Below are 14,835 nucleotides of genomic sequence, written 5' to 3' on the forward strand. Positions count from 1 at the left end.
TTGACCATCCTGAGCCACGGGACCGGGTCGCCGCCACGGAGACTACAAACCCCAGCATCCCCCAGAGACCTGATTCCGGGTAACTCACTACACGTGTACGCGGGGCCCAGTGGGCGAGTCACTTACATCAGTGTTTTCCACTGTATGGCGAAATGTAATTAGGAATCTGTAGACTTTCAGGCAGTTCCTTGCCGAGGTTAGTTTTGGTTTCGATCTTTAGTGAGTCTTTAAAGCCACATGAAAAGAACATAAATTACAGCTCTGCTGAAGCAAAATTATATTCCCGCAGCCATCACACTGAGAAGCTGAGCAACCAAGATGAGGTAGATATACCAATCCAATTTATCAGTTTACATTGTTTTTAATATGTTAATTCTACTTAGTCCATTATTTATTAAATCATATATAGTGTATCGCAACAACATTCTCTTGACTGTCGAGAACTTAACATTAATTCCTGTCATTGATGAAATGCAAATAGGCATGGAGATCTTCTATTTTTTTTCTTTTTATGTGTTATGCCCCCTTCACACGTCCTGGTGATTCCTGTACAGGAAAAACCAGTACCCATGTAACATAGTTTTAAGGTTGAAGGAAGACTAAATCCATCTAGTTCAACCCATAGCCTAACTTGTTGATCCAGAGGAAGACAAAAAAAAAACATGTGGCAAACACTAAGCTCCACATTGGGGAAAAAAATTCCTTCCCGACTCCATACGACAATCAGACTAGTTCCCTGGATCAACCCCCTATCAAGGAATCTAGTATATATAACCTGTAATATTATACTTTTCAAGAAAGGCATCCATGCCCTTCTTAAATTTTAACAGTGAATCACTCATTACAACATCATGCGGCAGAGAGTTCCATAGTCTCACTGCTCTTACAGTAAAGAATCCCCGTCTGTGATTATGTTTAAACCTTCTTTCCTCCAGGCGTAGAAGATGCCCCCTTGTCCCCGTCTCAGGCCTCAGAGTAAAAAGATCAGTTGAAAGGTCTTTGTACTGTCCCCTCATATACTTGTACATAGTAATAAGATCACCCCTAAGCCTTCTTTTTTCGACAGTAAATAACCCCAAGTGTAATAACCTGTCTTGGTATTGCAGACCCCCCAGTCCTCTAATAACCTTGGTCGCTCTTCTCTGCACCCGCTCTCGTTCAGCTATGTCTTTCTTATACACCGGAGACCAGAACTGTACACAGTATTCTAAGTGTGGTCGCACTAATGACTTGTATAGAGGTAAAATTATGTTCTCCTCATGAGCATCTATGCCTCTTTTAATGTATCCCATTATTTTATTTGCCTTTGCAGCAGCAGCCTGACACTGGGCACTAAACGTGAGCTTGTCGTCCACCAATACACCCAGGTCTTTTTCAGTTACAGTTTTGCCCAGTGTTTTACAATTAAGCATATAATTATACATTTTATTTCCTCTGCCCAAGTGCATTACCTTACATTTATCCCCATGTTTTCCATTAATAACCACCCTTTGTTTCCTATCACTGAGCCAATTCTTAACCCACATACATATATTTTCCCCTATCCCCATTGTTCTCATTTTATGTATCAACCTTTTGTGTGGAACCGTATCAAAAGCTTTTGAAAAGTCCATATACACAACATCCACTGCATTTCCTTGGTCCAGTCCAGAACTTGCCTCCTCATAAAAACTGATCAGATTAGTTTGACAGGAACGGTCCCTCATAAACCCATGTTGATATTGGGTCATGAGGTTATTCTTCAGATACTCTAGTATAGCATCTCTTAGGAAACCCTCCAGGAATTTACCCACAGTAGAGGTTAAGCTTACTTGCCTATAATTTCCAAGTTCAGTTTTTGTCCCCTTTTTGAATATTGGCACCACATTTGCTATACGCCAGTCCTGTGGTACAGACCCTGTTATTATGGAATCTTTAAAGATTAAAAATAATGGTCTATCTATGACGTTACTTAATTCCTGCAGTACTCGCAGGTGTATCCCATCCGGGCCCGGGGATTTGTCAACTTTAGTGATTTTTAGACGCCGTGTACTTCCTGCTGGGTTAAGCAAGTGACATTTACTGGAGAATTTTTGTTATCACTAATCATGTTTTCTGTCATGCGATTTTCTTGTCTAAATACGGTTGAAAAAAAATCATTTAGCATATTGGCTTTTTCCTCATCCGCATCCACCATTTCACCCAGACTATTTTTAAGGGGGCCAACACTATCATTTTTTAGTTTTTTACTATTTATGTAGTTAAAGAATATTTTGGGGTTATTTTTACTTTCTCTGGCAATGATTCTCTCTGCCTCAATCTTTGCTGCCTTGATTTGGTTTTTACATAATTTATTTAATTTTCTATATTTATTTAATGCCTCATCACTACCTACTTGCTTTAGTTCTCTAAATGCTTTCTTTTTGTCACTTATTGCGCCCCTTACAGCTCTATTTAGCCATAGTGGTTTCCTCCTATTTCTAGCATGTTTATTCCCATAGGTTATATATTGTACACAGGTCCTATTCAGGATGTTAATAAATGTCTCCCATTTGCTTTGTGTAGTTTTATGTCTCAGGATATTGTCCCAGTTTATTGCACTAAGATCATCTCTTAACCGTTGGAAATTTGCCTTCCTGAAGTTTAGTGTCCTTGTAACCCCTCTACTACACATCTTATTAAAGGTTACATGAAAACGTATTATTTTGTGATCACTATTACCCAAGTGACCCCCAACTCGTATATTTGATATGCGGTCTGGCCTATTGGTTAATATTAGGTCTAGCAGTGCCCCCCTTCTTGTTGGGTCCTGAACCAGTTGTGAAAGGTAATTGTCTCTCATAGTTGTCAAAAACCTATTTCCTTTGCTTGAACTACATGTTTCTGTTCCCCAATGTATTTCAGGGTAGTTGAAGTCTCCCATAATAATGACTTCTCCTTGAGTCGCTGCTTCATCTATTGGCTTTACGTGATCCATGGTCCATGTCCATGTGCCTTTCGTGTGTACGTATGTGACATCCATGGGTCCGTGTGCTGTCAGTGTGACACATATGAAATTAAATGCAGTATAGAAAGGTTTTTTTTTCTGTACTGGGGGCTGAAGTTACTATTCAGGCTATTAATAATGGCTCACAGCTGTTTGCTTGGCCTTTATTGGTTAGTTAACAGGGGACTCCAGAAAAAAACTGATGTAGGGTCCCCCTATAATTACTATCCAGCAAAGGCTAAACAGCTGCGGGCTGATATAAATAGCCTGGGAAGGAGCTATGGATATTGGCCCCACTCCCAGATTATGAACATCAGCCCTCAGCCACCCCAGAAATGGCGCATCCATAAGATGCATCAAATCTGGCGCTTAGCCTCCGCTGTTCCTACTTGCCCTCGTGCCGTGGCAAGCGGGGTAATAGTTGTGGGGTCGATGTCAGCTGTTTTATGGCCGTTGACATCAAGCCCAAGGGTTAGTAATGGAGAGGTGTCTATAAGACGTCCCCATTGCTAACCCTAAAGTCAAATGTAATAATGACACAGACAGAGTGTTCATTCTGCCTCCCAAAGATTGCAGTAAGGCTCGGCTCACGTTCATCCAGCGCTCTGCGCTGAGCACTTAAACCGGGGTTTCCATGTAAATATCTGAAATACATGATTCAGACGGAACCCCCGGTGGAAGATTCCCTATAATGAGGCAGATGGAGGCACTGTGGATGCCGTCTGGTCTATGATTCGACAAGGTCCATCTTTTTATTATGCGTGCATAAAAGTGCAATCGGCCACAGTTTTGAGCAACTCTGGGGGGAAAAAGGACAACAATGAACAGAGGCCAGACGGAGTGCAGAGTAACTCTGCTGCCTCATTATAGTGAATGGCTCCCTCGGGAGTTTCATCTGAATTACGTTACTCGAAGGTTTAAATGGAAACCCCGATATCACTGCTCAGCGTAGAGCACAGGATTAATGGGAACATTTTATATAACATTTTGAATCACAAAAAATGCTTAGACTGAATCCACAAAAAAAAGCAAGTCTCCACTCAGGTGCGTCATCTGTTAATGAAAATATAGGGGGCTTCCACATTATTGGTAGCACAAAGGCTTTGGAAAAGCAAAATGGCCCTTACCCCCAAAGAAATTCAGCAAATTCTGTGCTCATGCTTGGCATTTCTGTAGGGATGAGAGCCTGCCTAATTTACGGGTGCATGTCTCCAGAAGCAGAAGCTGGGCACAACGTACTGGTCATTCTAACGTACTGGTCACTACAATGGCAGTTTGCAATTTTCACTCAGCAACATCCACTGCTGCTTATTTCTGAAAAACACCCATGTAGTTAAAATACTGTCACGGGTGTGTCAGAGGTGAAAGACAGTCGCACTGCAGTGGGTTGCAGGAGATCTCTACATTTGGCATTGCAGACAGCTTCTTAGATAAGAGGCTGTCTTTAGGACAGAGCGGCTACCTCTCTCCTGCTAATCCATTTCTACTTGTGAGTCTTATCAGGAGCAGTACTTCGTCCTCTCTGGAGCTTGAGGCCATGTGCATATTTGGAGTTCACCTAAAGCTAAGCCATTTCCCCTGTTTTGTCTTCCCTTGCTGTCTATAGAGTTTAGTGGAGGTTGACTAGTGCTCATCTCCTTCCATCCCTAGCTGTAGCCATACGCCAGGGATAGTAGGGCGAGGCACACATGTGAGGATTGCTGATGAGGCAATATAGGGACGGTAGTGGAGACAGGGTGATGCCATATCAGACTAGGAGGTCTCCATTTCCCCTTTTCCCTAGTGTTTGGGCTCCCTTCCTCTGTTCCCTCTGTGTTGCACTAAATCTTTCCCACACCTGGCGTGACAAATACTCACCACACCTGCAGATAAATTCCCAAAGGGGTATAATTTCCAAAGTGGGGTCACTTGAGGGGGGATTCTGCTCTTCTAGCACTTAGAGACTCTGTATATGGAGTCCACAAACTATTTTAGAATAATCTGCACTCCAGGAGGCAAATAGCCTCTCTTCGGAGTCTCACCATGTGGCTAAGCAGTACTGTACAGCCACATATGGGGTATGTCTACATTGTGGAACAAATTTTGGTGCCATTTGTACCCATTTCCCATTGTGAAAATGTAAAATCTGGGGCTAAAAAAAACTTTGGTGGTAAAAATTTAATTATTCTTTCTTCACCACCCAATGATATAAAACTCTGTGAGGCATATGTGGTGTCAATATACTCACTGCATGCCTAGATGAATTCATTGAGAGGTGTAATTTGTAAAATGGGGTCTCTTATGGGAAGTTCTGCTGTTCTCACACCTTAGGGGCTCTGCCAATGTGACATGGCACCATTAAACCAGTCCAGCAAAATATGAACTCTAATATGGCGCTCCTTCTCTTCTGAACTTTTCCCTGTGCCTCAAAAGTAACTTTCAACAACATGTGGGGTATTGGCTTAGTCAGGAGATATTGCACAACAAATTTTGGGGTCCAATTTCTCCTGCTATCCTTTTGAAAATAAAAAAATTGGTGGCTAAAACAACATTTTTGTGGGAAAAATATATTTTTTTTCATTTTCACAGATCTACAGTGGGTACGGAAAGTATTAAGACCCCTTTAAATTTTTCACTCTTTGTTTCGCTGCAGCCATTTGGTAAATTCTAAAAAGTTCATTTTTTTCTCATTAAAGTACACTCTGCACCCCATCTTGACTGAAAAAAAAAACAGAAATTTAGAAATTTTTGCAAATTTATTAAAAAGTAAAAACTGAAATATCACATGGTCATAAGTATTCAGACCCTTAGCTCAGACACTCATATTTAAGTCACATGCTGTCCATTTCCTTGTGATCCTCCTTGAGATGGTACTACTTCTTCATTGGAGTCCAGCTGTGTTTAATTAAACTGATAGGACTTGATTTGGAAAGGTACACACCTGTCTATACAAGACCTCACAGCTCACAGTGCATGTCAGGGATTCCAAACAACAACGACACCGGGGAGATCATGCGATATCTCACCCTGCCATCACACAGTCAGAGCATGCGATCCAGACTACTCGCTACGTGGATATCAGCAAGCGACCAGTGAGAGTATGGCGTCACCCCTCTGGGTTCCAAAGCCTAGAATCCGTGTTTACGCCCCTGTACGGTCACTGTCAGCTTCACGATAGCCTAATTATTATTATTCTCTGCCACCACCGGCCGAGTTTGAAATATAATACAGCCCTGGCCAGACGCCTGTGTTTTGGTAGCGTGTATGGCTTCTGAGAAGGGAACGATTATAGAACAAAAGAAACAGGACTGTAACATTTTATATTTAATCCAAAAGGGAGGCAGTGTTTAAGATAGATATATACAAGTATGTTACAAAGGAGACATTAAAAATACATAAGCAGTTACATAAAATAAACAGGGTAAAAAGGTGAAACTTACACTATAAAGTTCGCTGCGACAATTCAGTATAGGTGGAGAAGGGGCTCCCCAGCTTGATTATGCTGTTATTGAACAGGACCCGTTGCATATAATTCTTATTCCCCCTAGGCAATGAGTGAGTCTGTACTGTCCATGGGTTCTCTTATACCTACAGGGAGATCTGTCCACATTCCCCTTGTGTTGACATCATGTGGGCTGGTCTCCAGCCTGTACATTTTTATTAAAAACGCTAACTTCTGCAATAACTCATTGCTCGTTGATCGCAGAAGCGTGCAAACGATGCCATTTTTCCCTTATGATTTCATCTTCAGTAGAGACCACACATCGCATAGTTGCAGTCTGCTATTCTGGGTTTTTTGCGCTACAGCTCCCTGATTCTGCTTACAGCCATGGAAAACTATGTATGCATTCCTGGGCTGATTCTGTCACTAGAAATATAGGTCTTATTATTGCCGGACGTATGGAACTCACAATATTTCATATTTTGTTTCGTAGTCGGATTGTCTGGAGATTTCTTTGTTAAGCTAAGGAAAGAAATTTTCCCAGTTACAAGCAAATTAGTGTAATCCTGCCAGTAATTACCCCCCTGCGTGTGTCAGGGACAAGAGCTTGCTTCCTATCGAAGTTATAACACTCCTTGGCTGGCATTTGTTTGTGTAAGCTATTTCTCAGGCGTGTGTTAATTGGAGCTTTTGTGCTGAGCAAAAGGGGAATAAGGGAGGGGGGTGAACATCTATGTCAGGCAAATATGGAAGAACATTTTCCTGACATTAATATTTCCCTGACAGTGCATGTCAGACCAAATGAGAATTATGAGCTCAAAAAAACTGCCCAAGGAGCTCAGAGACAGAAATGTGGCAAGGCACAGATCTGGCCAAGGTTATAAAAGAATTTCTGCATTACTCAAGGCTCCTAAGAGCCCAGTGGCTTCCATAATCCTTAACTGGAAGAAGTTTGGGACCACCAGAAGTCTTCCTAGACCTGGCCGTCCAGCCAAACTGAGCAATCGTGGGAGAAGAGCCTTGGTGAGAGTGGTAAGGAAGAACCCCAAGTTCACTGTAGCTGAGCTTCAAAGATGCACTAGGGAGATGGGAGAAAGTTCCACAAAGTCAACTATCACTGCAGCCCTCCACCCGTCAGGCCTTTATGGCAGAGTGGCCCGACGGAAGCCTCTCCTCAGTGCAAGACATATGAAAGCCTGCATAGAGTTTGCTCAAAAACACATGAAGGACTCCCAGACTATGAGAAAGAAGATTCTCTGGTCTGATGAGACGAAAATAGAACTTTTTGGTGATAATTCTAAGCAGTATGTGTGGGTGTGGAGAAAACCAGGCACTGCTCATCACCTGCCAAATGCAATCCTAATAGTGAAACATGGTGGTGGCAACATCATGCTATGGGGATGTTTTTCAGCTGCAGGGACAGGACAACTGGTTGCAACTGAAGGAAACATGAATGCGGCCAAGTACAGATATATCCTGGATGAAAACCTCTTCCAGAGTGCTCTGGACCTCAGACTTGGCCGAATGTTCAACTTCCAACAAGACAATGACCCTAAGCACACAGCTAAAATAACAAAGGAGTGGCTTCAGAACAACTCTGTGACCATTCTTGACTGGCCCAGCCAGAGCCCTGACATAAACCGAATTGAGCATCTCTGGAGAGACCTGAAAATGGCTGTCCACCAACGTTCACCATCCAACCTGACGGAACTGGAGAGGATCTGCAAGGAAGAATGGCAGAGGATCCCCAAATCCAGGTGTGAAAAACTTGTTGCATCGTTCCCAAGAAGACTCATGGCTGTACTAGCTCAAAATGGTGCTTTTACTCAGTAATGAGCAAAGGGTCTGAATACTTATGACCATGTGATATTTCAGTTTTTCTTTTTTAATAAATTTGCAAAAATGTCTACATTTCTGGTTTTTTTCAGTCAAGATGGGGTGCAGAGTGTACATTAATGAGAAAAAAATGAACTTTTTAAAATGGCTGCAATGAAACAAAGAGTGAAAAATTTAAAGGGGTCTAAATACTTTCCATACCCACTGTAGGTTGTAAAATTCTGTGAAGCACCTGTGGGTTCAGCGTGCTCACCACACATCTAGATAAATTTCTTGAGGAGTCTAGTTTCCAAAATGGGGTCACTATTTAGGCACATCGGAGTCTATCCAAACGCGACATGACACCCGCAGACCATTCCATTAGGGTCTGTGTTCTAAACCACCACTCCTTCTTTTCTGAGCTCTGCTGTGTGCCCAAACAGTAGTTTATCCCCACAAATGGGGTATCTGCGTACTCAGGAGAAATTGCACAACAAATTTTGGAGTCCGTTTTCTTCTGTTACCTTTGTGAAAATAAAAAAATGGTGCTAAAAGAATATATTCGTGGGAAAAATGTGATTTTTTTATTTATTTTTGTTTTCACAGCTCTACATTATAGATTTCTGTGAAGCACCTGGGGGTTCAAGGTGTTTATCACACATCTAGATAAGTTCCCTGAGGAGTCTAGTTTCTAAAATGGTGTTACTTGTGGGTTTTTTCCACTGTTTAGACACATCAGGGGCTCTTCAAATGCAACATGGCGTCCACTAATTATTCCATCAAATTTTGCATTCAAAAAGTCAAATTGCACTATTTCCCTTCCGAGCCCTGCCATGCTTCCAAATAGTGGTTTCCCTCCATATATGGGGTATTGGCATGCTCAGGAGAAATTGCACAACAAATTTTTGGGTCCATTTTTTTCTGGTACCCTTGCAAAAATAAAAAAATGAAGTCTAAAGTAACATTTTTGTGAAAAAAAGTTAAAGGTTAATTTTTTTCTTCCACATTCCAAAAATCCTATGAAGCACCTGATGGGTTAATGAACTTCTTGAATGTGGTTTTGAACACCTTGTAGTTTTTAGAATTGTGTCACTTTTGTTTTTTTTCTGTCATATAGACCCCTCAAAGTCACTTCAAATGTGTTGTGGTCTCTAAAGAAATGCTTTTGTAAATTTTGTTGGAAAAATGAGAAATTGCTGGTCAACTTTTAACCCTTGTGCTGATGTAAAGTAGACATGTAAGAAATGTTATTTATTAACTATTTTGTGTGACATATCTCTCTGATTTAAGGGCATAAGAATTCAAAGTTTGAAAATTGCTACATTTTCAAAATTTTTGCAACACTTCTGTTTTTTTCACAAATAAACACAAGTCATATTGAAGAAATTTTACCAATATTATGAAGTACAATATGTCACGAAAAAGCATTCTCAGAATCAGTGGGATCCATTGCAGTGTTCCAGAGTTATTGCCTCCTAAAGTGACACTGGTCAGAATTGTAAAAATTGGCCTGGTCATTAACGTGAAAACAGCCTTGGGGGGTAAAGTGGTTAAAATTCTCTTCAAATTTCCTATATTTTTTTATAAATAAACCAAATCATAGCACCCTTAATTTATCATAAATCATAGCACCCACAATGTGTTATGAAAAGCACAGTCTTAGAATCACTGGAATATCTAAAAGCATTCCTGAATTATTGCAACATAAAATGATAGTGGTCACAATTGAAAAATTTGCCTAGTCACGAAGGTAAAAACTATAACGAGCACAAATGGATAACATTTATTATTCTGCACAGAAAAGTTGCAAATGAGTCCCATTGAATAACGTTGTACATTATGGCTAATCAGCATTCAAATCCATTAGCACATCCATGTCAAACATATGAATTTCAGCCTAATATTCCTGATGTGGACTCACAGATTGGTTCTGATCTGGTCATACGGATGTTTTACAGCTGAAATAAATAAGTGGGAGCAGCTGTGATGTGTTGGTCACAAAATACGCCAAGTCTCAGCACTAGTGATGAGTGAGCGTGCTCGCCACTGCTCGGTAATCGCCCGAGCATCACTATGCTCGACATGCTCGGCACTTGGCGAGTATTTCCTGGTTGCTCGGCAGGGATCTCGGGTCCCCACCCTGCATGTTTGGCACTCTTTAGAGAGCCAATGAACATGCAAGGATTGCTTGTCACGCACTGTAATTCCGTAGCCATGTTGGTTGTGGCATTACAGTGATTGGCTGGCCGCATAGCATCATTGGGTCTATATAAGACCTGGCACTGCTATGCTCGTCACAGTCTACCCCAGAAACAGGCAGAGTAGGGAGAGGTGCTGCTGAGTAAGAGAGAGATTTGCTTGTTTATTAGTTATTATAGGTATTCCACAACATATCTATTTATCCATCTGAACTAACAGTCCTTCTGAGGACTAATCCAGCTGCATATATTCAGTGGTGAAGGTGACAGCAGGAGTTAGGCAGGCAGGGTTTGTGGCAGTATATACAGAAGAAGAGGGTCCATTGCATGTTCTGTCTGCTCCTGCTGTTACAGATATCCATAGACATAGCCCCAAATATCAGGTGCCAGGGCTAATTTTTTTTTATCTTAATCCTGATTATTTGCTTAAAAAGCAATCCAGAGTACACCATTTTACTGCTCCATTTGCTTGTTAGCACTGCAGAATACAGCCAGATCTTTTCCATAATCAGACGTGATCCCATATAACAGCGATAAAAATCCAGAAATTTGTAGTGAACGTGGAAAATATTATCATCCATTTAGAGTTTGTAGCAGTGTGTCAGTGAAGCTGTTCACATGTGCTCGTTGCCAAGAATAGTAAACTACAGGGCCGCTATTTAAAACCGTGGGTGTTTGTCAGACTTATCACATATAACTGAGGTACAAATCCAGCCATTTGTAGTGAACATGGAAAATATTATCCTCCATTTAAAATGGGCAAGGCGCGTGGCAAGGGAAAGAGAAGTGGACGTGATGGTGATAGTGCATGTAGAGGCCGAGGCCGTGGGCAAGATGAAATTGTGCCACAGCAAACACCCATATCTTGTCACTCGACCTTCCTGTCCCAATTGCTAGGGGACCGCAGCACATCACTATTGAACCCAGAGCAGTGTCAAAAGGTTGTAGGTTGGATAGCAGATAATGCTTCCAGTCACTTTGCCCCCACCACCACCCTGTCTTCCACACGGTTAAGTCTCAGTAACCATGAGCCTGGACCGCATATTCCTCTCCCTGATCCTCCTTCCTCCCACCATGCAAAGTGCCTGGAGACAACTGATCCCACACTTGGACACTCTGAAGAGCTGTTCACTTTTCCATTTATAGATTCAGGCCTCTCACCCAGCCAACTTCAAGCGAGGAAGGAGGAGAACACATGTAGCGATGCCCAAATATTTGAGCAGCCAAAGTCACACGAAGGCAACGGTAGGAAAATGCAATTACTGTCGCAAGAGGTGGATGATGATGAGAAACAATTGCCAGAAAGTCAGGAGGAGGACCAGGGTGCGGAAGTAGCAGACGTGGTGGTAAACGATGAAGTCACTGACCCAACCTGGCAATGTGAAATGCAGAGCGAGGACAACAGCACACAGGGGGTGGGAGGCATAGCACCACAATAGGCATGAAGAAGCAGTGTCGTGGCCACAGACACAAAGCGGAAAACTGCTCCCCGGAACACCAACACGACGGGAGCTGCCAGTACAACCGTTAGGTCTTCCGGAGTCTGGTTATTTTTTTAAAGACTCTTCAGATAATCCCAAAAAGGCCATTTGCACCACCTGCCAGGCCAGCATCAGCAAGGGTAGCAAAACTAGCAGCCTGACCACCACCAGAAAAATTAGGCACATGACAGCAAAGCACCCAACTAAGTGGGCCGAACTCCAGGGTCCAGAAACCGTGTCTGCGGGTGACACCACTGCTTGTTCCACTGTTGTGCGTGCACGCCAATCCCCTGTCTATGGCACATGCGAAGATGTCTCCCGCCCTGCACCTGTCATTGCACAGTCTCAACTAGCACCATCAGCAACCACGTTCACGTTGTTGTCCCAACCCCAGTCACGTTGCGTTCAGTTGTCCCTACCCCAGTCCTTTGAACGCGTGTGCAAATACGCAGCCAACGTCCCACAGGTCACACTACTAAACTCACACATTTCGCAAATCTCTCTTGAAATGTTGCCTTTTAGGCTCGTGGAGATGGAAGTTTTCCACAAGCTGATGGCAGGCCATCCCTTGGTACTCGCAGGGATGGTACATCTCGCTGATGGCACACTGGGTTAATATAGTGGAAGCCAGAACCCAGTCGGACCTTGGGAAGGAACACTTTCTCCTGACACCAAAGATTGCGGGCCCTGGGTCAGTCAGGGTTGCCCTCACATTCTACAGCTCCTGCACCTCCTCCTCCTCGTCCTCAGCCTACATGCCCAAAATGACCACATCAGTCGCAAGCTGGAAGCACTGCAGCACTGCCTCGGCCAAACGGCAACAGGCTGTGCTGAAGCTAATATGCTTAGGTGACAAACTGCACACCACTGAAGAGTTGTGGACAGCTCTGAAAGAGCAGGCAGCTTTGTCTCTGACACCGCTGAACCTACAGCCAGGCATGGTCGTGTGTGACACTGGCCATAACCTGGTGGCAGCTCTGAAGCGAGGCGAGCTCACACACGTACCATGCCTGGCCCATGTGCTTAACCTCGTGGTTCAGCAGTTTCTCAAAACCTACCCGGATCTGCTTGTCAAAGTAAGCCACCGTGTGCCCATTTTAGAAAGTCAGCTACAGCTTCCGCCGCCCCTGCTGTGCTTCAGCAGCGTTTGCAGCTTCCAGCTCACCGACTGGTGTGCGATGTCCCCACGCTTTGAAATTCAACATTGCAGATGTTGGTAAGGATTTATGAGCAGCAGAGGGCAGTAATTGACTACCAGCCAGCATCAACACAGAAGTCAATATTCAGGTCAGCCTCCACACATAAGACCTCAGGAGTGGGCATGGATGTCAGACATCTGTGCCATCCTCCAAAACTTTGAGAACTCCACCATGATGGTGAGTGGTGATGACGCCATAATTAGCATCACCAATCACCATACCGCTTCTCTGTCTTCTGAAACGCTCTCTGCTCGCAATTAAAGAGGAGGCATTGCAGGCGGAGCACGATGAGATGGAGGAAGGAACCATACAGGGTAATTCCATACAGCCCAGCCTCATCTCATCCCAACGTGGATTGAGTGACAATGAGGAAGAGGAGGAGGAAGAACAGGAGCTAGTTTCCTGCACTATATACGGTACTACCTGCACAACTGTAAACTGTCTGCTCAGCGTGGATGGTCTGAGGAGAGGGAGGAGGAGGAGAGCATGGTCAGTCATCCTCTTGGTGAGGACTAGAGATGAGCGTTGTTCGACTCGAACTGTTCGCCAATCTCAAATTCGAGCTGTTTTGGGCGGTGTTCGAGCAGTTCGGTGAACACGAACGATTTGAGAAAAATTCGGCTGTTCGAGGTTATGTTCGATAACTGTTCGTGCACCAAAATCATAACTGGATTTTTTCTCAGTAATGATGAAAATTAATGTTAATACGCAGTTTGAGTGTACAGCGGGGTGGGGGGAGGGGCAGGGGATGGATCTCTGCAGGAATAATGAAGATCTCCATTTTTTTTTCTCTTTCCCGCACTTACAGTGGGGAGGTGCAATCTGTCAGCCTATCAGCAGCGCACACACGGAGCGAAGTGCTTTTTTTCACACAAGCAAGGGCATGTGTCATTGGCAGTGTATGTCACATGTCCTTGCCCTATAAGACCAAGCCATTTTCCCCGTCGCCACCATTTTCTCAATGCTGCAGCTGCGTGTTAGACGGCACCGCTGTTGCTGTGTGCGCTATACCTTGTTAATTTCAAGCCAATTTTCGCACAAATCTACACATAGCTTGGGAGTAGGGAATAGTTGTGATTGCAGTCCTTTTAAGGACTAGGTTACAGCATTTCCTACGACTTTTATCAGGCAGGTCTGTGCTCTTAAATAGATAGATTGTGGGAGTAAAGACTAATTGTAATTGCAGTCCTTTTCAGGACTAGGTTACATCAGTTCCTATCAGTTTTTGCCAGGCAGGTCTGTGCCAGTGCTGTGCAAGTTTTTTTCACAGCATTTGGCTGAATCTAGCAAAGCTAATCCTTTTTGGCCTATTGCAGAGTGTGTTAGTCAGTGGAGTAGCCTATCTGTGTTGCAAGATATACTACCTGTGTATAGAATACCAATTTTTTTACAGAACCTAGTGAAGTAAAATCTTTTGGGCATAGCATCATTCTATTAGTCCATCTATACTGACCTCCATCAGGTTGCAAATTGAATATAATTTTTTTCTACATCTAGCTCTGAAAAAATATTTGGGCTTCTAGCAGTGTGTGGGACTTGTTCTATTAGTCCATCTATACTGACCTCCATTAGGTTGCAAACTGAATATAATTTTTTTCTGCATCTAGCTCTGAAAAAATATTTGGCCTTCTAGCAGTGTGTGGGACTTGTTCTATTAGTCCATCTATACTGACCTCCATCACGCTGCAAATTCAAAATAATTTTTTGTCTGCATCTAGCTCTGAAAAAATATTTGGCCTTCTAGCAGTGTGTGGGA

General features: G+C 43.1%; 1 protein-coding gene across 1 annotated transcript in view; it reads left to right on the forward strand.

The window, feature by feature from the left end:
- The first annotated feature begins 201 nt into the window (after window positions 1-201).
- LOC141271287 (interferon-induced protein with tetratricopeptide repeats 5-like) overlaps window positions 202-14,835 on the forward strand; it is a 33,896-nt gene continuing 19,262 nt past the window's right edge. The window contains exon 1 of the mRNA XM_073681404.1: window positions 202-323. Coding sequence (XP_073537505.1) covers window positions 319-323 — 5 coding nt within the window. The 5' untranslated portion in view covers window positions 202-318. The remainder of the gene's footprint in view (window positions 324-14,835) is intronic.

This window comes from Phyllobates terribilis, unplaced genomic scaffold, assembly GCF_046119375.1.
Source record: "Phyllobates terribilis strain yellow unplaced genomic scaffold, ASM4611937v1 Scaffold_5__5_contigs__length_657084704, whole genome shotgun sequence".
NCBI classification, from domain to species: domain Eukaryota; kingdom Metazoa; phylum Chordata; class Amphibia; order Anura; family Dendrobatidae; genus Phyllobates; species Phyllobates terribilis.